At 53.1% G+C, this 23,779-nt stretch overlaps 1 protein-coding gene across 6 annotated transcripts in view; it reads right to left on the minus strand.

Moving 5' to 3' along the window:
- Positions 1-2,579: 2,579 nt before the first annotated feature.
- The window catches only part of IQSEC2 (IQ motif and Sec7 domain ArfGEF 2), a 77,442-nt gene continuing 56,242 nt past the window's right edge, over positions 2,580-23,779 (minus strand). For 5 of the 6 annotated variants that reach the window (XM_032330019.1, XM_032330018.1, XM_032330023.1 and 2 more), the window contains 13 exons: positions 22,329-22,590; positions 20,965-21,366; positions 17,557-18,452; positions 15,990-16,151; positions 15,392-15,514; positions 14,228-14,394; positions 11,504-11,643; positions 10,443-10,568; positions 8,446-8,545; positions 7,791-7,952; positions 6,039-6,212; positions 5,498-5,547; positions 2,580-4,898 (listed from right to left, as the gene is read on the minus strand). In XM_032330019.1, the coding sequence (XP_032185910.1) occupies positions 3,933-4,898; positions 5,498-5,547; positions 6,039-6,212; positions 7,791-7,952; positions 8,446-8,545; positions 10,443-10,568; positions 11,504-11,643; positions 14,228-14,394; positions 15,392-15,514; positions 15,990-16,151; positions 17,557-18,452; positions 20,965-21,366; positions 22,329-22,590 (3,730 nt within the window). In that variant the 3' untranslated portion in view covers positions 2,580-3,932. The remainder of the gene's footprint in view (positions 4,899-5,497; positions 5,548-6,038; positions 6,213-7,790; positions 7,953-8,445; positions 8,546-10,442; positions 10,569-11,503; positions 11,644-14,227; positions 14,395-15,391; positions 15,515-15,989; positions 16,152-17,556; positions 18,453-20,964; positions 21,367-22,328; positions 22,591-23,779) is intronic. The other variant, XM_032330022.1, reaches the window with a different exon arrangement.

Raw genomic sequence — 23,779 nt, forward strand, 5'->3', positions numbered from 1 at the left:
GCTCCCTCTGACAAATGCCCTTCTTTACCAGGGTGATTCCTACTTACCACTCAAGACTCAGCTAAAGGGGCAGTGCCCTCCTTGCTCACCCATCCCGCCACCCAAAGTTGGGTTTTCCCCTTCTTTGTACCCCCCCCCACATACTCTGCTCCCTTCTGGGCCTGTACTTAGTATCATATGGTGTGGACATTATCCCTGCCAGGCTGTTCCCTCCTGAAGGTCTTGTCCTGCTCTAATATGGCAGCCACCACCCACACATGGCTATTTCTATTTAAATTAAAAAATAAAAATCAGTTCCTCAGTTATACTGGCCACATTTCAAGGGCCCAATAGCCACATGTGCTAGGGGTTACTATACTGGACAGCACAAATATAGGACATTTCCATCATCACAGAAAGGATTATTGGACAGCACTGGTCTAGGACAAAGAACACTGTGAGTGTCTAGGACCTTTGTCCTTTGTTATATGTTGTCCCTTCTCATCCATGTCCCCCAAAGAGATGGGCAGTAGAACCTTGGAAGGCTGGACAGCCACTGGGCTTCTTGTCTTCAGGCCCTCAAAGAAATGGGGAGGTGAGGAGCCAAAATACCCCTCCTCCACTGTCTGGATGGTGAGGCTCCGGGAAGCAGAGGATAGGGAGGGGGGACAGGGACAGCTGAGTGCTGGTGCTGCACTGAGGAGGGTAGGGGAGAACATAGGAAAGAGCCGAAGGAGGCATGAAGAGGTCCAGGGCCAGTGGGTGGCGGGGGGGGGGGGGGCTGTCCGTACACAGGTTGTAACAATCAGTAAACCAACCAATGCAAAGATACCTTACTCTAAGATTCAGCTTAGAAAGAACTATACACCGACTCAAATCAACAAAATTTCAGTGTCATCTGTGCCGTGCAACGCTCTGGACAGCAATGATTCAGACCATTATCACTCTTGAGCCACTTGTGGCCTAGTGGGGAAGAAAGATGACATGAAAGATGTCAGAGGATGTGATCAAGGGCACATTTTGTGAGGGCTGGGTCTTTTAAGCCCAATCTCACCAGAGGGAGGAAATCTTCATCAGGGGATTGGGGAGGCAACTTTGGCGGGGGTGGGGGCAGGCACAGGTAAAATACGGAGCCGGAAAATTACACACAGGCCTTCTCCGGGAACAGTGAGTGGGTGGTCGAAGTGTGGGCGAGGAATGAGGACGAGGAGATCGACTGGGGCCACGTGGTGGAGGACCTCCAATGTCAAGACAAGGAGTTTGCGTTCATTTCTGTAGGTGGCAGAGAACAGCTTACTGTGCAGGAGGCAGGCATTTCACATGCATCTGTGAACAATTTCCCTGCAAGATTATTATCCTTACTATACAGGTGAAAGACCAGCCTCTGAGGGGCTAGGTGAGCTGCCGACAGCAACCTGGTCAAGTCTGTGACAAAGCAAGGATTCGAGGGCTAACAGCTAAACTTTGGGAAGACAAAACCAGCATTAGGTTGAAGGTGGGAGAAGGGGGAGCAACCAGGGAAGAAACCAACAAGCAAAATGCTTATTGGACTTCATTCTGGCCCCTCTGGATCTAAGTTCTTCAAAAGCTCAGGTTGGATCCTGGAGGAGGCATCAAGATGGCCCCAGCTTCTTCTTCCACTAGAATGTGCACACGAAGCGGAAAAACTGAGACACCTCTGGCTATTCCAGACTCTAAGAAGGCACCAAAAATGTTTACTGACTGCTGCTTCTGGGAACGCTGCTGACCCTAACCAAGAGCCAATGTTCAGCCCCATTCCTCCTGGACTCTGCAAAGACATAACTGGCGGGGCTGGAAATGTGTTCATTTCCTAAGGGGGCGGTTAGGGGGACTGGAGAGTGGCAGGAGCCCCTGTCCCGACTTGCTGTGTGGACTTGGAAAAGACCCTTCTCTTCTCTGGACTTGTCCACTCCCGTTTAAGCTGAAGAGAATCCAGTTACTTGTTACCTGAAAACCTAAGTATATACATGTTGAGAGCTCTTACAATGGATCTAGCCCCTGGCTTCCTGGCCCAGGTCACCTACCTGCCCACCTACCCTCCAGGGCAGAAACACAGCTTGCCCCAGGGGTGTGGGGAGGGCCCCAGGACAAAGCCAGGCCAGCCACAGGAAGGGTAAGCATGGATGGCAGGAGAGCAGAAGGAAGTCTCCAACCTGAGAAAGGAAAAGCAGGGAACTAACTTCCCAAGCACCTACTCCACGCTGTCTGCTTGACATTCGTCACTGCCTGTCCTCATCACAATTCCATGTGACAACAGCGCATCCCCTCCAGTTTTAAATCAAGAAGACCAAGTCTGAGAGGGTGCTTTTCCCAAGTGTGTGTGCCTCAGGAGGGAAAACCCCAGGATTTGAACTGGCTCAACTCCAAAGCCCACACACCCTTGCTGCTGTCACATGGCAGTTAACAAGCTGAGATGGGGAAACCTCCCCCTCCCCCACCTTCCACCCACCCAAGGCATCTCACCCACCCAGGTGCCTGGGCTGCTACCCTTCACTCCTCACCTCCCTGGGCTAAAGGCCTCTCTCTCCATGGGCTCCGCCCCAGGGAGAGGGGGCATAAGTAGGAGGCAGAGGCGGGAGGTGAGCACAAGGTCTTTTATGAGGCATCAAATATACATTCTTATATACAAGGAGGAAAAAAGACAATGCCTGAACCCCAGCTCCTCTCCGTACAGCCCCTCTGGCTGCTGCCCTCCCCCACCCCCAAGCCCCTGGGTCCCTGGACCTTCATACAGCCAGGGTCTGTCTGTCTGTACTGCAGCCCATGGTGGGTGGGGGGCAGAGGGAGGCAGGAACTGAGAAAGGAGCTGGGTATGTGGGGCGAGAGGAAGAGCTGGGGCTTGTAAAAAATATATTTATAATAAATAAACAGGGCTGTAAAGGAGTTGGAGAGGCGGCAGAGATTTTGACGTACAGAAGGAGTCAGGCATCCTGGCTCCCAGCCCCTGCTCTGATGGCTTCAATCTGCCTCAGGAAGGACATCATGGGCTTATGGTGGCCCTCTGGGAGCCTATCTCCCCAGGGCTGATGCTGGCTGCCCTGCCCCAGCGAGGTGTATGTGGGCAAGATCTGTAAAGTGCATTGTCTTCAGTTGTAGGTGGGGTAGGTGTAAGGGAATGGGGGGCATGCAATATGGGTGAGGGAGGGCAGTGCCCTTCTCATCCCAGACTTGAGTCCCCCTCGCTCCCCCCCGCCCCGCCCAAACCTGTCTGGACTTTGATCAGGATAAGAACGTTGCTGTGAGAGGCAAGGTCCCAAAGCTGAAGAGGTCTGGGCTGGGGCCCACTGGAAAGAGGACAGAGGCTGGCTCTGGAGGGGAGGGACTGCCCCTATGGGGGGCCAGCGTTAGTGGGGGCCCACCCGCTGAGGGCACCTACAGCTCTGTTCCTCAGGCAGATGGAGAGACACATGGAGGAATTTAGCCAGGCCCTGAGGTCTGAGAGAGGACAGAGCCAACTGAAGGTTGGCCACAACTCTATGGAGCTCCCTCCTAGCCCTGCGTGGCTAGAGGTGCTCTGGGGAAACCTTCACCCTCACTGCTCCTGACACCTGTCTGCCCTTCTCTACCAGCCAGAGCTAACAGGGAGCCCACACTGGCCCAGAGGTCTGAGGCCACCTCAGGGAGTGAGGGTTGGGGGCGGGGAGTGGTGATGGAGAGAGTAGAGGAGGAAAAAAAAGAAAGAATGAGGATCTCCAAAAGGTCCTCACCACTCCCCAGGGCTTGAGAGCCCTGCGTCCAGGCTTCAAGTGGCAAGGATCCTTGAATCTGGAAGGAAACCCCACGGCAGCTGTTGTGGGTTAGAGGAGGGATTCCAAGGCAGGGAGGAAGTGGGGAGGAGGGCATCTCTACGTGTACATATATTTTGGAAAAACCGGGGAATCTCTTGTGGATTCCCCAGACCTCCCTGGGCCCCAGCTCACTCCCTCTGTTCATCAGACCACGGTGCTGATCCGGCTTGGCTTGGCCTTGGGGTTCGCACTGGGTGGGTTGGCCGTGCCAGGGGGCCCAGAGGCGTGCAGTGGGCCATGGGGGGAGGTGGGTGGCAGGGGCGAGTGTGGGGTGTGGGGTGAGGGTGGGGGCAGGGGTGGGTAGGAAGGGTGGGGTGGGATGGGTGAGTGTGGTGACAAGGGTGACTGGGGGTGGTGAGGGTGGGAATAGGAGCCCCCTGGTGGCCGGGATCCAGGGCCCCCAGTGGCCCCTGCTGCTGGCATCATCTGTGGGTGGTGGCTGAAGATGAAGTGTTTGGGGCCCTGTTTGTGGGCTGGCGGGTGCTGGGGGGCAGGACTGTACAGGGGCAATGGGGATGTGGGCTGGTGCAGGGGGTGGCGGCCATGTGGAGCAAACTGAGGGTGTCCTCCAGCCCCCCGTCTGGGGGCCCTGCCTGGCCGGCCCAAGGTGTAGTGCTGGGGGCCTGGGACGGGGCCATGGGCGTGGAAGTGGCGATGTGGCCCCACAGGTGGGGCCGAGGCAGGTGGTGGTGGAATGGAGCCCAGCTGGGGCAGGGGCGGGGGCTGCTGAGGAGGTGGGGGGAGAGGGGGCTGCTGGGGTGGGAGGTAGGGTGGCGGGGCAGGGCCTGGTCCTTGGCAATATTGGGCATGCAGGGCCTGGAGCTTGGACTGCCCATCAGGCAGCACCCCCAGGCCACCGTGGCTGTGACCATGGTGGTGGTGGTGGTGATGGTGGTGGGTGGAAGAAGCAGATGAAGAGGATGCAGAAGCCTGGCCTGTCGGCGGTGGTGGCATCTGGAAGGGCCCCTTGCCCCGCTTGCTTCCAAACAGGGAGCCCAGGAAGGATGAGGAGTTGGAGACGGGCCTCTGGCTCTTGTACTCCTCTGGCGGCGGGGGCGGGGGCGGAGGTGGCATCCTCTGGTGAGGGCGTGGACTGCTAATAACAGACCCCTGGAAGCGGGGAGGGGGGACAGTCAGGCCAGTCTAGACTTCCTAAACCCCCAACCCTAAACTCCACCCAGTCCCTGAGGGCTGGAGCTGGGGAGACAGGAACACCCAGGGCATAATGAAAGCCAGTAACAGTCCTGTACTTTGTACGCGGAGCTCCCCAGCTTGCAGAGCTCTGCTGTCACATCCACTATCTCATCTGAGCCTCCGCCAGGAGAGGAAGAATCAGTAGGACCTCCTCCTTATCCCCATTTTGCAGGCAGGGAGAATGCTAGGCCCGGAGAGACACAGAGTGACTTGCTCCGGCTCAAAGGGCAGGACTTGGAGGTGAGAGCTTCTCACGGTCCAACTCCAAGGGCATCTCTACTCAGAGTCGGCCCTGGGGTTGAGAGGGGCTAGGGAGAGTGGAAGACAGACTGAGAGACAGGCAGAGTGAGGACAGACAGAGTTGAGGACAGATGGAGAGAGTGGTTGGCTGGGAGAGGCAGCCTCGAGGTTCCCATCAGGGAAGAGGGGGAAGCAACAGGTCCCCTCTTCCTCTGGGGCTCTGAGGCAGGGCAGGGCTCATGCAGAGGGCGAGTGGGGCAGGAGCTGGCACTTACTTCGATGGTGCTGTCCAGCGATCCCACGCTGTTACGCCGCCCCCGCTTCCCTGCACCCACAAGCAAGGAGCCCAGCGTCAGAGCAGCAACCCCCCCTCCCCACCCTGCTGGGCTCCAGAGCTGGGCACCAGGCCTGGGCCCCTCCCGGGGACAGACACCCCTATTCCCTTTCCCCCATTGAAGAGGGGAAGGTGGGGAGGAGGAGAGGTGGAGGAGGAGGCGTGAGAGGAGGAAAAGATGGAGAAGGAGGAGAGGTGGTACTGGAGAGAGAGAAGAGGAAAGAGAGGAGGAGAGGTGGAGCAGCGAGAGAGAGGGGCTCAGACTGTGGCCCCACTTCACACTCCGTGGCCCAGACTCTGGGCTCCACCTGATCTGACCTGGCTCCCAGGCCCCCTGCGGCATGGTGCCCAGGGCTCTGGATAAAGGCAGGGTGCGTGCGTGTGTGGTGGGTGCAGGGAAGGCTGGCGGTCAGTGTGATAGGAGGCAGAAAGGACGCCCTGTCCCACATCTCCCCAGCCAGGGCAGGGCCCCAAAGACTTGCCTGCGTCAGAGAGGTCTCGCAGGGAACTGCTGAGTGCGCCCCGTTTGAGCCCATCGCCTGCCCCATACGTGTCCTCCAGGCTGCTGCGGGCCAGCGTGCCATTCACTGAGTCCTTGGCCCCTCCCGGCTGTGAGGCGTTAGGCCGCATCATACCTTTCTGCTTCTCTAACTCCGCTGGGTGGTAGTGGGAGAGACAGGGAGAGAAGGTCAGGGATAAGAGTGAAAGGCCACCTGAGAGGGGAGCCTTCCCCATCCTTGCCCACTCTCTCCCCAGGGCTCCTGCTTTGCCCACTGGACAGGCAGCATGCTACCCCCAAACCTCAGCTCCATCTTTGAAGCCCCCACCCCCACCCCGCTACCCACACTGCCCAGCCCCGTTCTGTGCCATGTCCTCTGGCTGGGTTTTCCCTCTGTTCCTCTCTGGTGCTTGCTCCTCCGGTTTCTCCTGCTCCTCCCCTCTTCCTCTCACCCTTCTTGCTCCCAGCTCCCCTGCCCACTCTCAGTCTGCTCTTCCAAACCACCCCTGCCCTTCAAAACAGCTTCACAGCTGCTGGTCACAGCAGGGGCAGGAAGGATTATGGCAAAGGGCAATCATTCCAAAGTCTGCTCGGTTCTCAGATATCTTGCTCCAGAGCAGAGGGCTCCTGGAAGGACAGGAGCAGGAAACCAACAGCAATCGAAGCCTCTATTATATGCCAGCAGTATGCCGGGAGCTGTGTTTACTTGATTTCACTCCATCTCACGACAGTTCAGAGGTAAGGCATCATTATCCACATTTTTCAGAGGAAGAAACTGAGAATCCGAGAAGTCAGAGAGCTTGCCCAGAGTCATACAGCTGGAAATGGGGAGGCCATATTCTGGAAGCAGTTCTGCCTGAGTCCAAAGCCTACATTCTCCAGCCTCTTTATACCCCACCTCCCTGAGGTGGTCATGGAGACCTCTATCGCCCTCCCCCTCATATTGGTACGCTCACCCCTCTCTAATTAGCCCCTGGGTCTCAAGGATCTGGTGAACTGATATGTATGACCCTGCCTTGCTGAGGAGTAGCATCGACCCTGGAACCATGAAGAGCTCACCAAGCAGCTGTCCACTGCCTCAGTTTCTCTCTCTGTGTCTGCCTGCCTCTTTCTCCTCAACACCATGTTACTTAACTGTGACTGCTTAGCCTGGAGAAGAGAAAACTTGGAGGGCATCGAGTGGAATGAGATGTAATCACTATTTCCCATTTATATATGCTGAAAGTGACTTGATGCGGCCTCTAGGGGCCAGAAGAATGGGTGATAGGGACTCAGCTCAGGAACTGGAATGTGGGAAGAGGACACCTTGTCTACCTTACCTCATCGAATCTCCACAACTCTGTGAAGGACCTTTCATCTTCCCAATGTCATATATAAAGAAACTGGGGCTCAGGGAGTCAGGCAACTTGCCCTGGTTTACCTAAGTGATAAGTAGCAAACCTGGGATCTGAAACTAGAGTCCTACCTCCAGAACCCTGATTCTTCTCCCTGCCGCCTTTCAATAGAAGGAAGAGTTGGTTCATAATTAGGGCTTGGCGTAATAATCTGCTGTTCAGAGGTAATGAGCCTCTTGTCACTGAAGGTATTCAAGCAGAGGCTGAAAGTTTCCTAGAATGAGGGTAGGAAGGCTGGACAAGCTCACCCTCGACTCTGAGATTCTCAAAGGACAGAATTCTTGGTGTCTGCAGGGTGCTGTGTCAGGAAAAGGGGAAAGAGGTGCCGCTGGGCTACTCACACTCCACGCGGTATTTCTCCATCTCCTGCACCTCGGCAATGGACTCGCGCAAGTCGGAGGTGAAGCGAAGCCGGTCCTGGAGGCTGGGGGCGTTGAAGATGATGAGGACTTTGCGTTCCCCGCCAGGTACCGCGGACAGCAGCTTGATCCCAAACTGGTAATCTGTGGGGAAGGGGGAGGTCTGGGATCTTCAGCAGCTCCCTTTTGCCCCACCCCGCAGCCCCCAAGCTTCTGGTACTCATGGCCCCGCTACTCCCTGTACTCCAGATATGAAGGCAAACTGAACTCTAGCTGCTCTCTCAAATCCCTTCCTTCACATCTCTGCTTCTACTCACATTGCTTCTGCAGCCACCCAACAAAGCTCCTCTGGCTTGGTCTTTCAAAGCGCAGCAAGATCACCATCTCTTCGGCCCACCAGAAAACATACACACCCCATGGTTCTCTCTGCCAGACCACGAGCTCCCCAGGGCACGGACCCAAATTATACTTCACCCTGGCCTGCCCTGCATCCCGGGACCAAGTAGGTGCTTTGGAGATCTTAGTCCCGTCGTAAAGGGCTCCAAAAAAAAACCGGAGGCTGGTACGGATGAAGGATGAGCATGGGGGCCATGGCATAATAGACTTTTGGGATGCAGGAATCCAGGAAGGGACTCACATGAATTCTGGAAGAGCTGCATGTGCATTTCCACGAGAGGAAAGGACTGACGGAAGCTGTACGTCACCAAGATCTTCTTCTTCTGGAAAATTTTGGTGACCTTTGGCGGGGTGGGGGGGGGGGGAGGTGGAGACAAGAGGCAGGGTTTGGGTGGGGAATTTCCACATGACACCTATTTCTCAAAGCCGCCCTCTCCCCTCCCACCAGCACTAGCGGACACATACACACAAACACACATACCCATGAGCTGGGAAGAACTGAAGCTTGAGAAGCAGAACGTAAGAGACGGGAGAAAATGCAAGTTCCTCATATGTAATGACGACGCACAACAGGCATATACGATTTTTACAGGAAGTAACTGAATGCTGTCCTCTCCAGAAAGCCTGTTGTATCTAACACCTCACACGCACTCCCCTACCCCACCCCCTTCTCTGAGCTGGTAAGCTGCTGCTTCCGTGCCTTTCACCAGGAGGCTTTAGCTGAGCACTGTGCGGGAGTGGTCGCCCCCTGCTGGACTGGGAGCACCAAGAGGAGTCTGGTTTTCGGGTTTCTTGCCCATCCCTGAAGATCCCAGCCAACAATGGCAAATGCCAGTGAACCCATGTCTAGAGCTAACGGGTCTTCCTCTCAATAGCCCAGGGTCTTTGTCAAGTGGTTGGGCACTCTGGATTCGACCACCATAGGCTCTGAACACCTCAGGCAGTCTATGAGTGGCATTTAAAGGCAAAATACTTCATTTCAGGACTGTTACAGTGTGTGGTTATGCAAAGCAATTTTTTTTTTTTCAATCCTTCGGACTGTGAGCTCCCAAGAACAAGGACTGAGTTTCGCTCATCTCTGTGAACTCAGTGCTTAGCACGCGGCTGGACACACTCTGGCGTCAGTGCGTGAGAGGTGGTGAGACATTTACTCAGCACCTGTGTGAGCCAGGCCCTCCTCTGGGTTAGGCTATTCCCCATCTGACTTCTTAACTCCATCCTCAGGACAACCCATGAGATAGGGATTAGCCCCACTTCGCAGAGGAGGAAATTGAGGCTTAGAGAAGGCATTCTCAACTAGGGATGACTTCGAACCCTCGGGGACATCTAGCAATGTCTGGAAACAGTTTTGCTTAAAGGAGTGCTACTAGCATCTAGGAGGTTGAGACCAAGAATGCTGCTAAATGTCTTCCAACGCACAGAATAGCCCCCATAACAATTATCCTGCCCCAAATGTTAATAGTGTTGAGATTGAGAGGCGCTGTTCTAAAGAATTAGAGAAGACCATGGGGGTAGGGTCGGGGGGAACAGGCCACTGTCCTCAAATCCCTGAGGAGCAAAAGAAACACTTGTTCTCTGTGATTGCAAGGGCCCAGGGAAGATGGTTAGAAGAAACCCACTGGGAGACAGTTTCTACCAATCAGAGCTGTCTAACCAGGAAACTGGCTGCCTTGGAGGAAGGCAGTCTTCTGTCTCCGCAGTCATGCAACCAGGGGGCCATGCAGGATACTGGTTCTTGCTCCGGGTAGGAGGTTGGAAGGGAAACCCTGAAATTCTCTTCCCACTGGCAGAGTCAATAAAAGTCCCAGCTCTAAAAGATGCATGTCTACAGTGGTGACAAGCTTGGTTTTCAGAATCACTTTGAGCATCCTGACCACCTGAAGGTTTCGGAGTAACCTCAGGGTCACAGGTTCCTCTCCTTCCAGCCAACACTCTGGGCTACAGAGACGGACGGGGACTTTTTCTACGGCTTCCCAGGTTGTAGGTCTGTCAAGTCCCCTGGTCCTCACATTTTCTCCCCCGTGCAGCTGTCCACCACCACCAAATGGATCCGAAAGGGGAAAGAGGGGCATAGGGGGCCTGTGCCTTATCCAAGACGGCACAGAGGCCATGGCGAAGCACCTCACCCACCACACCTCCACCCGCCACCGTTAACGTGGTTCACCCTAGACCCAGGGTCCAAGCTCAGCACCTCCTCTTCATTTCCTTCCCCTGCCCTCCGTACCCCAAGGCACATACCACAAGGAGATCGTTGAAGAGGAATACTTCCCGCTGATGCAACCCTAGCCGCTGGGGGCGGTTTGGATCTGGCACCTCGTAGAGTTGACAGCAGCAAACCAGTCGACGGTGAGGAAGAGACAAGACCTAGGCAGGCATGAAGAAATAGGTGTCAGCAAGGCTAGCATGCCAGCTTTGGGCCTTCAGCATCTTACCGTTTAACCTCAGGAGGAAGTCTACTTCTGATACATATCACTGTCACTGTGACACGAGGAGTCCGAGCAATGGAGGTGTCGGCTTGCCTTTGTTCTTAGAGCTCTCTCTGTCTGGAGTGCCTTTCTTGCCCAGTTCCATATTCCACTCTTCCTCCCCATCCCATTTCTACGACTGAAAATGACTTTTCCCTCCTTTCTGCTCCCTTAGACTGACTATAAGGCAGAAAGAAGTATTATGCTGACACTCCCCACTCCCAGTCTGTGAATGTCCCCAAGGACGGAGACTCTGTCTGATTCTATCAATGTTCCTATTCCCTAGTGAAATGCTGGGCTCTGTGGAAAGGCATCTGTAAATGTTTTTTTTAAAAAAAGATTATATTTATTTATTTGATGGAGAGAGATACAGCAAGAGAGGGAACACAAGCAGGGGGAGTGAGAGAGGGAGAAGCAGGCTCTCCACTGAGCAGGGAGCCTGATTCGGGGCTTGATCCCAGGACACTGGGATCATGACCTAAGCCAAAGGCAGACACTCAACCAACTGAGCCACCCAGGTGTCCCAACATCTGTAAATGTTTGTTGACTATAAGACTAGAGGGTGTTCTTGGTTTTGGTTATCAACTAACTATTACCTTGGCTCCTCACCTGGGATGGAGAGGCAAAACTACAGGTGGAAAGGATGTGCACTAGAGGCATTCCCCCAAGAGCATCTCGCTCTGCACCATGACCCCCAAGGAATGCATTATCACCCACTCCATTCAGCAGGAGACGGGGAGTCTGGGGCTCAGAGAGGGATACTGACTTACCTACCATTCAGTGGCAGAAACCAGCCCAAATCCTGTCCCCTCTGCAGCCCCCCAAGGCACTTACCGGTTTCTTGCCCACAATCATGCGCTCCACGGCCTGCACCTGGGACACATGGTCATCATTGGTTCGCAGTTCACGGCCCTGGATACGCTGGTAGATGCCCACCAGGAGGTCTCGGGGGATGTCTTCACCATTGTCAACCCCTGCGGAGGGGAGCAACACAGGGATATATTGCATAAATGTGGGGGGTGGGTGGCGGGGGTTCTCCACAATATCCCACACTGAAGCAGGAGTGCAAACAATGGCTATGACTGGAAGGAGTGTGCACCCTCAGTCCTTTGGTCAGGACCGGGCCAGAAAAGGCGTCCTTTGTCAAGCAACTGGACGACCAGCTGCTTTCTTTCCCAGCATGGGGATTTTTTCTAAGCAACTCAGAGCACGCTGTGATGAAAATCATCAGATACTTTTTTTCTTTTCTAACTAGCAAAAATAATGTTAAATTATATATCCAGTGTTAAAAAGAGGGCAGGGAAGTGGGCACGTATATGAACATAACTGTTTTGGATGATAACTTCGCAAAAGCTTGAATACTCCATGACTCTTTTTCTCGGAACCTGCCCTAAGGAATTACTCAGAAATACATGCAAAGATACATGTACAAGTGCTACTTACAGGAAAACTTCGAAACAACCTAAGTTCTCACAACAGAGGCCCAATTAATTAAAGCTGAGTGTATCCAGTTAAAATAATTTACAACTATTCAAAACTTGGTGTTTACAAAAAAGCATGAAAAAATTCCTGTAGCAAGGTAAGTAGAAAGAGCAGGATAATAAATCACATTCACGGCCTCCTGGTGGGCATCTACCAGCGTAAAAAAAAGTTCCATATGCAGAAGGAAAAAGACTAGAAAGCAACAAAATAAAATATCAACCATGGTTGCCTCTAGGGGGCAGAATTCGGGATGATTAAACAATTTTTTCTCATTTGCTATATTTCCGAAGTTTCTGGGTATGAGCAAGTATTCATTTCGTTTGTTTGCTTATTTGTTTAATAATTGGAGGGGAAAGATATATGCATATACAATATATATATATATACATATACATGTATATACATACATATATGTATTTATATATGTGTATATGTATTTGGAGAGGAAGTACCTCTCCAAATACATATACATATACACACATATACATATGTATGCACACATATAAGTGTGTATATGTGTGTATGTACATGTACGTGTGTGTACATACAGAGAGAGGACGACGGAGGGAGAGAGGATGGGTGAAGTGAATGAATGAATGAATAAATGACTAATAGCAGGATTCTGGGAGACAGCTCCAGATGGCCTCTGATCTAACTCTCTCTTCCCAAGTCTACCATCCTTCTCCACTCCTGACTGTCTGCTGAGTGAAACCCACTCACTCTTCCCTCTAAACCTTCTGCTAGAGAAGATGTTTTCTCCTTTGGAAATGCCACACCTCCTCCTTGGGCAGGTGTTAAGGGAACATCCGTCATCACACCGCCTTTTTACCTCAGCTGCCAAAGAGCTTGAGCCCAGCAACCGTGCACAGCCTGCCGGTCAGCCAATTTGTCTCATCTGTTTGTTTTTCCTCAATTCTGTTTCCCCCTCTCATTTCTGTTTAAATAATCCTAACGTCTGTGCTGTTTTTAGTAGGCTGGTCTTTGGTGAGATGCCAGGGCTTGACATCAATACAATAAACTAAGAAAAAAAGGTCAGGGCGCCTGGGTGGTTCAGTGGTTAAGTGTCTGCCTTTGGCTCAGGTCATGATCCCAGGGTACTGGGATAAAGCACAGCAGTGGGCTCCCTGCTTAGTGGGAAGCCTGCTTCTCCCTCTCCTACTCCCCCTGCTTGTGTTCCCTCTCTCGCTGTACCCCTCTCTGTCAAATAAATAAATAAAATCTTAAAAAAAAAAAAGGTCACCTTGACCTTTTTTCTCAGCTGGCATTCAAGGCCCTCATGTATTGATTCCCACTGACCTTCCTGACTGCATCGTCCACCCCATCTTGATTGTTTTCTCAACAACTTGTCCTACCTCTGTGCCTTTGTATTCTTATTGCTACATAAGCCTCCTCTATTGCTATTCTGTCACATTATTCATGTCTTCAAGGCCCACCTTAAAATGAAAATGCTACTTCCTCCAGAAAGTGCGTTGGAGGTGGGCTCTCTCTCCTCTGAGCTCTGATTGCACTTGTGGCCTAACATCACGATTCGCTCTTTCTCTTGTGTTGGGTATCTGGTCTAATAAGTCAGTCTGTCCCACAAACCAGGAGCTTTAAGGGCAGGGGCTGGGGTGTCCTTAGCGCCCAACACAGGGCCGGGTACATGGGAGGCACTCGGGGTCAGCTGGCTGGTCAAGGGAATAAGTGAACATATGGATGGAGGAAAGGGTACAGAGAAGAATTAAATGAGTCTTTATGGGCATAAATAAAGAGGAGAGGGAAAGAGGACGTGATATGTCAATGAGTGGATCAGTACACGCTCTGTAAGAGCCAGGGCTTTTAGCTCTCATGCTTACTGCTATAATAACCCCAGAACCCACTCGCTCAGTATTCGGTGCAGGAATGAGCAGACAAACAATATTCGAGCGAATTAATAAGGGAACGTGGCAGCTTTGGCAGAAAAGGAGAGAACACCACAGGTTCATCTCCAGGGAGTCTATGTGATCTTTCCCCTCCTTCCCCAGCCCACCCCCAATCTTCCCACTCTCCCTTCCCAGGTGAAGAATGGGACAAGCCGATAGGGAGGTGTAGGGTCACCTCTCAGGTTCTTGATGAAGTCATCTAGTTTCATCTTGCGTTCAGCCTTGACGCTGGGACTGTACATGTCGGTATTGAGGAGGATGATAGCAAAAGCGAGGATGAAGATGGTGTCTGGGTTTCGGAACTGGCGCACGAGGGCTGGGTTACACACACAGTACCGCTGGCTGCAGGGCGGGATCATGGCCAAGGTTAGTCACCAGTAAGCTTCACCTACCCACCACCCCTCGCTCCCACCCCACCAATCCAGTCTGGTGCCCCCAGCCTTCTCCCCCAAGAAACGTCCCCAAGCCTTTTGGGCATGTCTTCTTCCTTCAGTTTCCCCATGACCAGCATGTAAAAACCACTACCACTACCTTTTATGGAGCTCCCCTAGGGGACTTAGGTATATTGTGTCATGGAATCCTACCACAAGACTGCAAGGTAGTGATTGGCAGCCCCATTTTACAGAGGAAGTAATGAGACCCAAAGCAAAGAGGTAAACTGCCCGAGGTGAAAGAGCTGGCAAAGGGTGAAGACAAGATGAAAATCCAGATCTTTCTGACTTTAAGGCAAATCCTTCTCCCATTATGAGCAACAAGTTCTCCGTCATTCTTCTGTTTCTCTGCTACATACCCTGAAATGTTGGGGCCGGGATTTCTATCCAGGTCTGCCTAATTCCCAAAGTATCAATGGTGGAGGATAAGAGTTAAGGGCACTGGATCATGGAGGAAAACACACTTGAGTTCAAATCCCGGCTCCACCTCTTACTCATTGTATGACCCTGAGCAAGTTACTTCACCCCCTAAACTTCCGATTTCTTATCTGCAACAGGGGGATAATAATAAAAGCACCTACCTCATTGGGTTGTTATGAGTATTTGGTGAAATAATCGTACGAAGTGCCTAGCTCAGCACCTGCTATCTGGTGAGGACTCGACAAGTGTTAGCTGGGGCTGCTGTCATCAACTATTGGATGTCCACATCTCAGGTGCTGAGCTAGATACTCTAGGTACACTACCTCTGATCCTCACAATTGCATGACTGCCTGGCAGGACAGGACTTATAATTTCCATTTTCTGGTGTGAGGAAAATCTGAGGTTCAGAGAGGTGACTTGGAGACACAGACTCCGCTGCACCCTGGAAGGAGGTTAAGGGAAGTTTTGGGAATGGGAGACAGGCACACCTGAAGGCTTCGATGAGTCGCTCCACTTTCTGGGCCTCGCCTTGAACTCGGATGTGGGATTGGAACTTCCGGAGTGCATCATCCAAATCCATGGAGGAGAAGTCCATCTCGTCCACCACACAGCTGTGGAACAAAGAAGTGGGTATGGCACTCTCAAATCCTCTGTAGAAAACCTCTGACCTATCCTGACCTGCCCGAATAGACAAACACCCCCACTGCCAGACTTCCAAAATCTGGACCCATGGCCCTAGCAAGTACTTTCAAGGATGGAATGTTTGAAATGGAATCCATCCCAGAAAAATCAAGGCCAGACACATGGTTACTAAGGGTCCTTTCCATTGACCCACTCTTTTCAGAGACAGGAAAACTGAGGCCCAAAACAGGTCCGAGGACAAACAGGGCCACCCAGAAGACTTGTAGAAATAGGGCCAAAAGAGATCAGACCTTTTTGAAGTACAGGGGCATGGGAGCAGAAAGGTCTCTTCATCCTGTTTTGTAAAGTTTATCCGTGCAAAAAGGACCAGCTGCCCACTTCCTCCCTCCTGCCCTCCTTTTCCAGGAATCCCTGGCCCAGTCTGCCCCATCCTGGGGTCCTCACTCCAACACATCTCTGTTGAACTGCTTCTGCCGGTTCCCTAGGAATTCCCCTATCATCTGCCGGCTCAGGCCTTTCCGTTCCAGGATAAAGTGAGCCACTCCCACCGGTGTGTCTGACAGGAAGCCCCGCTCGATCAGATACTGGATGCCCTTCTCTGGCTTCCTGCAGAAAGAGGGGAGGTAGATGAGATGACTATCCTCCGAGACCTTGGCCCTCTGTCCCACTACTTGAACTAATTTGAGGTCCAACCACAGCCTCAAAGAACCAAGGAAGTTGAATACATAATTTGGCCCAATCCCTTCACAGATGTGAAAACCAAAGGAGAGGAAGCCACTCTCACAGAGCTTCCAAACTCCAAGGTATCCTCAACCCAACTTCCTCCTCCATGGGAGCCACACTATGATGGAAAGAAAATTAAGATCTAATGAGAGGCTGCTCTATGCCAGGAGCTTCCATACCCCTAGCAGGCACAGAGGAGTCCTGGGAAAAGGCGTGAGTTCCAGGCTATGCCCTTCTCTCCCAGTCACAAACCCTCTGAATAGGAAAGCAAAGAGGTTACCTTGTCTGCGTCTCACATTCCACCCAGACAAGGTATTACCCAGCCTCTGTGGGTGGTTCAACAGACAAGATACTCCCCACTTCCCACAAGGCCAAATCTGGGTCTGAACTATCCCATATTCAGAACCCCAGAGCCTTAGGCCCCAACGAGGCTGGAATTTGGAAGGGACTTTGGTGCCACCAGAGTCTCAAGTCCATTACTTACCTGTTGCACGACTTAGGACAACTCCTTTTTACTTCTCCAAGCCTCAATCCCTTCTCTATAAAACAGGGACACTACTTCCCACCTTACTGAGCTATTGCAAGAAGTAAATACAGGTGATGGCATCTACTAAGCTATAAAGACATAGGGCATCCATTTTCTCTTCCTCTTCTGACCAAATGTCACGCTTCCACCCCGCTCCTAGGCACCTGGCACAAAACCAGGCATCTGGAAAGAGCTCGGTCATGGTCACAGACTACTCCAGCACCCCACGCTGCCCCCCAGTGCCTCAGATATATACCCTGCTAAGAGATGGAAGCCCTGAAGCCCAAGGAAGGAACACACCTTGCCCAGGGCTGCATACACAGTTTGGCCAAAGTCGGGTTACGGGTCCAGGGCTCCTGGGACTCAGAGCCCGGCTCTTGATACATTGTATCACCTCCTCACCGAAAAGGGGATGTGAGGGAACTGAGGTTCAAAACCTATATCTACAGACAGCAAACTGGGGCCCAGAGAAGGAAGCTTCCTGCCTCAAGTCCCACAGCCAGTCAGAGACAGTATTAGGACTAGAGCTGCTTCTGAAAGAGGGTGGGTGTGTGTGTGTGTGTGTGTGTGTGTGTGTGTGTGTGTGTGGTGAGGAGGGCTTTCTATTCTGCCACCCCGCTGCCCAGGCCAGGGAGAAAGCCCATCCACAAAATGAGAGAGGACAGCAGAAACAGGAGCTCTGCTTGGAGTCCAGCCCCCATGGTCCAAGTGTTTCTGGCAGGATAGGAAGGGGGTGAAGAGGCAGGAGCAGGGAGCACGTACTTATTGAACAGGTTGAGGCCAATTCTGTAGTGCCGCCTCTGCACCACGTCATTGTTAAAGGCTGGTGAGTCCCAGCTGTGCCTCGTCTCCCGCTGGTAAGTCTGCTTGCACAGGCCTGTGGATGGAGGCTCCCTCAGGCTGTCCCTCGAAGAGGAGCCAGAGCTGCAGTTGATGGTCTCATTGGAATTGCTGGAGCTCTCAAGGCTCTCATTATCTCCACCATCAGAGTTCTCGCCTGCTGCCTCACACTTCCCCAACCTCCGACCCCCAGCCACACCACTGGGCCCGGTGCCACTGTTGGGGGCTGGTGGCAGGGGCCCTGGTGGGGCTGGGGCTGGGCCCTCTGGGGCTGGGTAGTGGCGGTGTGGGATTGGGGCCCTGCCTGGTGGCCCCTTGTGCTTCAGGGTCCCATGGGGGCTGCAGCCATCAGCCTCATACACCAGCTGGCGGTGGACAGAGCCGCGATCTGAGCGGTCACTCAGGTCCACGGAGCTGTCACTAGGAGGCTCAATGGTAAGCAGGGGGAGGTGGGCGGCCCGCAGCCGGAAATCCCGGCACTCCAAGCACCCAGGACCCCTGCGAGTGCCTTCCTCACGGGCACCATCTTCCCGGGTCCCTGGTGGCACTGGTGGAGGAACTGGTGGGAGAGGGGCTGGTGCCCAGAACTCGGGCCTGCCCTGGGGTGGGGGCTCTGTGCTGGGCAGTCGCTCAGGGGATGGTGGGGGAACTGGGTCATCCAAGTAGAGGGGAAGATCACTGAAGGATGTGGCCGAGCTGTCCTCTTGCTGTTCCTTTGACTCCCGCTTCTCCAGCTGGGCTGACCCTGGCTCCTCAGACATGGGCCCTGATGGGTGGCAGTTCAGGGCCTCATCAATGGATTCAGCCAGAGACTTTACCTGTGTGGGCGGAAAGGGGAAGGGGGAAGGGGAGAGAAAGGGAGGAAAGAGGAAGGGAAGGAGGATGGGATGGTGCAAGGGAGGAATGAGGAAGGGAGGAAGGGCAAAAGGGAGGGAGGGAAGGAGGGTAGAAGGGAAGGAGGGAGGGAGGGAACAAGGGGAAATCTTCCTAGTGGGTCAGCCAAGAAGAAGTGGGTCCCCTCCCCCACCTCCACAGGTTCTCTGCAGTATATAAAACAACTCCCAGGGAGCCATTGTGAGCTCACAGGAGCTGGGTAATGGCGACAAGTTCTCTTCTCAGAAATCTCAGTATCTCCTTCATGTCCCTATAGACCCAAGCCAAATGCCATCTCCTCCCGGATTCAATCCCTATTTCTTGCCTCTGCCATTCCCCAGGGTAAACCAAAATCTCGGCTTCCTCTGGGCTCCCAGAGCCCCCCATCTGGTTCTGTCTTAGGAAATCCATATAGTTATTATTTGAGATCCAAACCGTGGCTGGTAACTCAGCTTCTCTGTGGCATCCAGTCTCTACACCCTTGTGTACCACACTGACCCAGGCGTGGTCTGTGGAACCAACAGTATATGGCAGAAGGGATGGGATGTCACTTCCGGGATTAGGTTATGAAAGACTAGATTCCTTCCTGAGAACTCCTGTTCACTCTTTCTCTCTCTCTCTCTCAGACCCCTTGTTCTGGGGGGAAGCCACACCATGAGCAGCCCTTTGGAGATGTCCACATGGTGAGCATCTGTAGTCAAGTGAGTGAGCTTGGAAGGAGACCCATCAGCCCCAGTCAAGTCTTCAGAGACTGTGGTCTGAACCTATAGCCTGATGGCAGCCTCATAAGAGACCCCGAGCCAGAGTCACCAGCCAAGCCACTCCTGGTCCTCAGAAACTGCATGAAGGAATAAATGTTTCTAGTTTAAGCTCAGTCTTAAAGTTCAGTTTTAAGCTACTAAATTTCGGCATCATTTGATATGCAGCAATGTAACTAATACACGTAACTAACATACTTCTCCATTGGACGTGGACAGGATTGACAGCTGGACCCAGGCCTAGTCCCTCATAGGATCACCAGACTGTGATCCCGTAACCCCCATTCTCCCCTTGAGGGCTGGGTCCAGGTCCGGCTTCCCTCTTTTCAGCTCAGCTCAACACACTTGACACAGAAGAGGTATTCAATTAAATGTCTGTTGTTATGAATGGATGGATGATTTCAATCTTCCCTTTAATACTTCTTTCCTTCCCCCTACATATATCCCCTCCAGGGATAGCCCAGGGGTTATCCCTAGCTCCAGGGAAGCCCATCCTGGCTGATGGCAGGGCCAGATCACAGAGATTAGAGAAGAATGATTTCTTCTCTTACAAGGCTTCATTCATTCATTCTTTCATTCAATAATCTCTGCCAAATACCTCCTTGGTTTTAGGAAGGAAACTAACATGTACTTAGCAGCCACCATGCATAAGTGCTGTCATGTATATTTCCTAGCTGAAGTGACTCTTCACACAGCTTTAGAAGGAAGGTTTTACCTCTGTTTTATTGATCATGTTTCAGTGAGGTTAAGCAAGTTGCTGAAGATCACATTTCTGGGAGATGGCAGAACTGGGATTTGCACCTGAATGGCTCCACAGACTACCCCCTTGAGCTGAGAAGGGTCTCCTTCCACCACCACCACCACAGCCTATTACATTCCTGCCATTCGGTGTTTTTGCCAATGCATTGCCTGGGCAAGCAACACCCTCCCAACAGTCTCTAACTTGCTAAATCTTATCTGTCTGGTAAGGCCCAGCTCCAGTGCTATTTTCCCAAAGAAGCTTTCTCTGTTAATCCCAAAAGAAAGTTTCTTTTCCCTCCTCTGGGTTCCCATGGTACTCTAGGTGGTCCTTCCTCATGGCTTGGAGCCCACTCTGTTTCAGGGGACAGTCACGCACACATGTCTGCTATTTTCTACTGGCTTCGGAGAGCCTTAAAAACTGACCCTGGACAGCTCTCCTCTGTCTCCGTCAAGGTGCCCAGCCCAGAGCCTGGTCCCTATTAAGTGTGGTATAAGAGAAAGGGCTCAGAGTTTGAAACTAGACAGAGCTGAGTTCCACTCCAGTTTGGAGAAGTCCCTTCGCCTCTCAGGGATTTGGAGCCTCAGTCTCCTTCTTTGTAAAACTGGGAAACCACCACCACCACCCCTGTCCCCTCCCCTGGTCTCGCGGGGGTCTCGCACACAGCCTGTGGCACGGAGTAGGAGCTCATCACCTGTTGGTTAGGCCTGAACTCCATAGTGGGTCACGTTCCAGAGAGTGGGAACATAAATTTTCTTTGTGTTCTCCATGCCTAGATTTTTAACTTGCTTGCTTTAACGACCTGATTTTTTCGTCTGGCCAAATCTTTCTCCTCAATCTCACAGCCCCTCCTCAAATGCTTGCCAGGCAACTCCTTTTAGTACGGAACATAGGTAAAGAGGCATAGGAGTAGCTAGGGCATGGGGATGGGGAGGAAAGGCCCTTTTCAGGGATACTGACCTGTTTGGAGAAGGAGTCCTCGAGCTCTGTGATATCATTAGAAAACTCTCCAGATGTGGTGACGGAGCTTCCCCCACCATCAATGCCTCCTCCACAGGAGCCTCCATAGGGGAGCCCTCGTTCAAGCCGGTGGCTCCGGGCACCGGCCATGGCACCCTCGTCCAGCGAGGCAGGCTTGCCCTCGAAGTACGCGGGGTTCTGTGCCTTCTCGTACTCCTCGAAGGAGAACTGCATCCTCATGTTGGAAAGGATGATGCGGCGGGACATGCGGCTCTCTGAAGCTGAGCTGCGGAGCCGCTCAAAGTTCTTGTTCATGCGGTACTGGCGAAAGGCTGTCTGGATGGTCCTGGCAGCCCTGCGGCTCAGGAAGGAGCCCCCATACTTCCTCTCCAGCATTTCCACCTAGCAGGGGAGGATCAAGGGGAACAAGGTCAGAAACTCACGCCAGCCTCATTCATCTCCCTGAGCCTCAATCACATACCACCCCCTTCTCTCCCCTCCCCACCGGCCCCAAGTCACAGCTAACTGCCTAGAGCTGCCTGGACACGCCAGGCTGGGCTCTGTGTGGTGTCCTCATTTTAATCTCTGATAGCACTTGGCACATGAGGCTGGATGGTGGTTTTCTTTCTTATTTACAAGAGATAGAGGTCCATTATTCCAAAAAAGTTAGAAAAAAACCCAGAGAAGCCAAAAACGGTGAGAAAGTAAGAAGTAAATTGAGAGCCAGAAGGAGGAAAGGAAAGAGGAAGAGAGAGAAAGGAGAGAGAGAGGGAGGAAGGGAGGGGGAGTAGGGAGAGAGGGAAAGAAAGAAAGAAGGAAAGAAGAGAGGAAGGAAGATCGGTTTGGCTAAAGTCACGATATGTAGGAATAACCACAATTAACATTTTGGTATATGAAATTTTCCTGGAAGGAAAACCTTCCAGGATTTTTTTTTCCCCCCATATACATGGCGTTTTGTGCCCCCCCAGCCTTTTTTTTTTTTTTAAACTAAATGATATCCTGTGTGATATATGTGATGTACTATAGCACAGTCTTCTGAAAGTGTCAATGGATGTGTGTGCTTCTCATATTAGATTTTTGGAGGACTGGGGCCGGGTCTTATTCTTCTTTACATTTCCAGTGAGGGCTTGGAGCTCAGTCGATGTTTGTTGAGTGAAAAGGAGACTCAGCGGATGGATGGTGAATGAGTGGGTAAGTCTCCAGTAGGGCAAAGGATCCTAGAGCTCGTCTCCCATTCTGGGCTTCCTTTCCCTCCCCGGATACCACCCTCAAGTATCCCTCTTTGGGGATCCCTCCCTTGGTTCTCTCACACCCCCATTCCCCCTCCCAGCTCCCATTCCCAGCCAGAGCTATCTCCTCTGCACCTTTTTGTCCTGCAGGTCCGTGGAGAGTTCATAGCTGTCCGACAGGGCCTTGGAGCGCTTTATCTCCTCCTCCTCCTGCTTCCTCAGGGCGACACTGGCTGGCTGGAGGCGAGCTCGCTGAGCCCAGGGAAGGCCCACCCCAGCTGGGGGGCCCCCCATGTGGCTGCTGGTGGGGGGCAGCTGGCTCAGCCGGTAGGGGGGTTGGCTCCCAGGACTATCAACCGCTGTGCTCAGGTCACTGCCTGGGGCTTCCCCCTCCACACTGTGGGGATGAGATAAGATGAACCAGGATGTGGCACCAGGAGATGGGCCTGCTCAGCCAGACTGAACGTGGGTGGACCAGATCCCTTCCCACAACCCTATCCTCCCCAGCTTCCACACAGACGTAGGAACCCCAACATTTAAAGGCCAGAGGGGAGGTATACTCCCCACCCCAAGCTGCCCTTGGCAGTCCCTTCCCTGCAGGCCCTCTTGACTTCACAGCCTTACCATCATTGCCCTTCTGCCCCACCGCTCACAGCTCCAGCTGCTTAGACTCCTTTACCTCAAAGCTGGGTCTTCTCACAGACTTGTCCTGGTTCCTTCTCACCCCTCACACCTGGCCCACCATGGTCACGTCCCCTCAGAGCCTTATCCACAGACCAATTTCCTCCCAGTCTTGTCCACTCAAGTCCCTTTTTCTAATAGTCCTGGCCCCTAACAACTCCATCCCAAAACCTTCCTTCCCCTGACAGACCAGTTCCTTCACAGCGCCCCCTCCCCACCGCAGGCCCCTTCCCCTCTCAGCTCCAGCCCCCTCATGGCTCTGTCCCCAACACGGTTTGCTGCACTTTCGCTCCCAGCCTGATCCCCCAGCACCACCCCAGATCAACCAAGCCTGATGCCAAGCCTGGGGCCCACTCCTGAATCTTGTGCCTCCAGACTTACCCCTCCCCTGCCCAGCCCTGCCCGCTACAGCCCTGCCCCTGCCCTCTGCTGCCTGGACACTGGCCTGGCCAGTTCCCAGGGTTCGTTGGCTGCAAGGGCTCAGGCTCGGAGACAGAGAGAGGCGCCTCCCATTCAGCATCCTCACAGATAAAGAGCTGCCCTGCGGGGCAACTTCTTTTTCCTCCTCATGGCCTCCTCTGTTCAGCTGGGGGAGGGGGAGGCAAAAGTCTTGAGGTCGGAGACTGGCAGAAGCGGGACACGGGGCCTTGCCCGCCCTGGTTACCCAGAGCTGTTGTTCCGCCAGACTTGCTCCTATGGTGCCATGGCAACCAGGCTGCCAGGGAACCCAGGTGGCGACAGCGCCCAGGCACCCTGAGCCTAGTAGGCAAGGTGAGGAGCCACAGAGGTGAGGGGAATGGAGGAAGGGGGCTGGGAGGGAAGGGACAGGTGGGTGAGGCATGGGGGCTATGGGGGGAGTGGGTGTGGTAGAGCCCAGAGAATGGTCTGGTTTGGGCAGGCACATG

The sequence above is a fragment of the Mustela erminea genome, chromosome X (genome assembly GCF_009829155.1).
Source record: "Mustela erminea isolate mMusErm1 chromosome X, mMusErm1.Pri, whole genome shotgun sequence".
In the NCBI taxonomy this organism is placed as follows: Eukaryota; Metazoa; Chordata; class Mammalia; order Carnivora; family Mustelidae; genus Mustela; species Mustela erminea.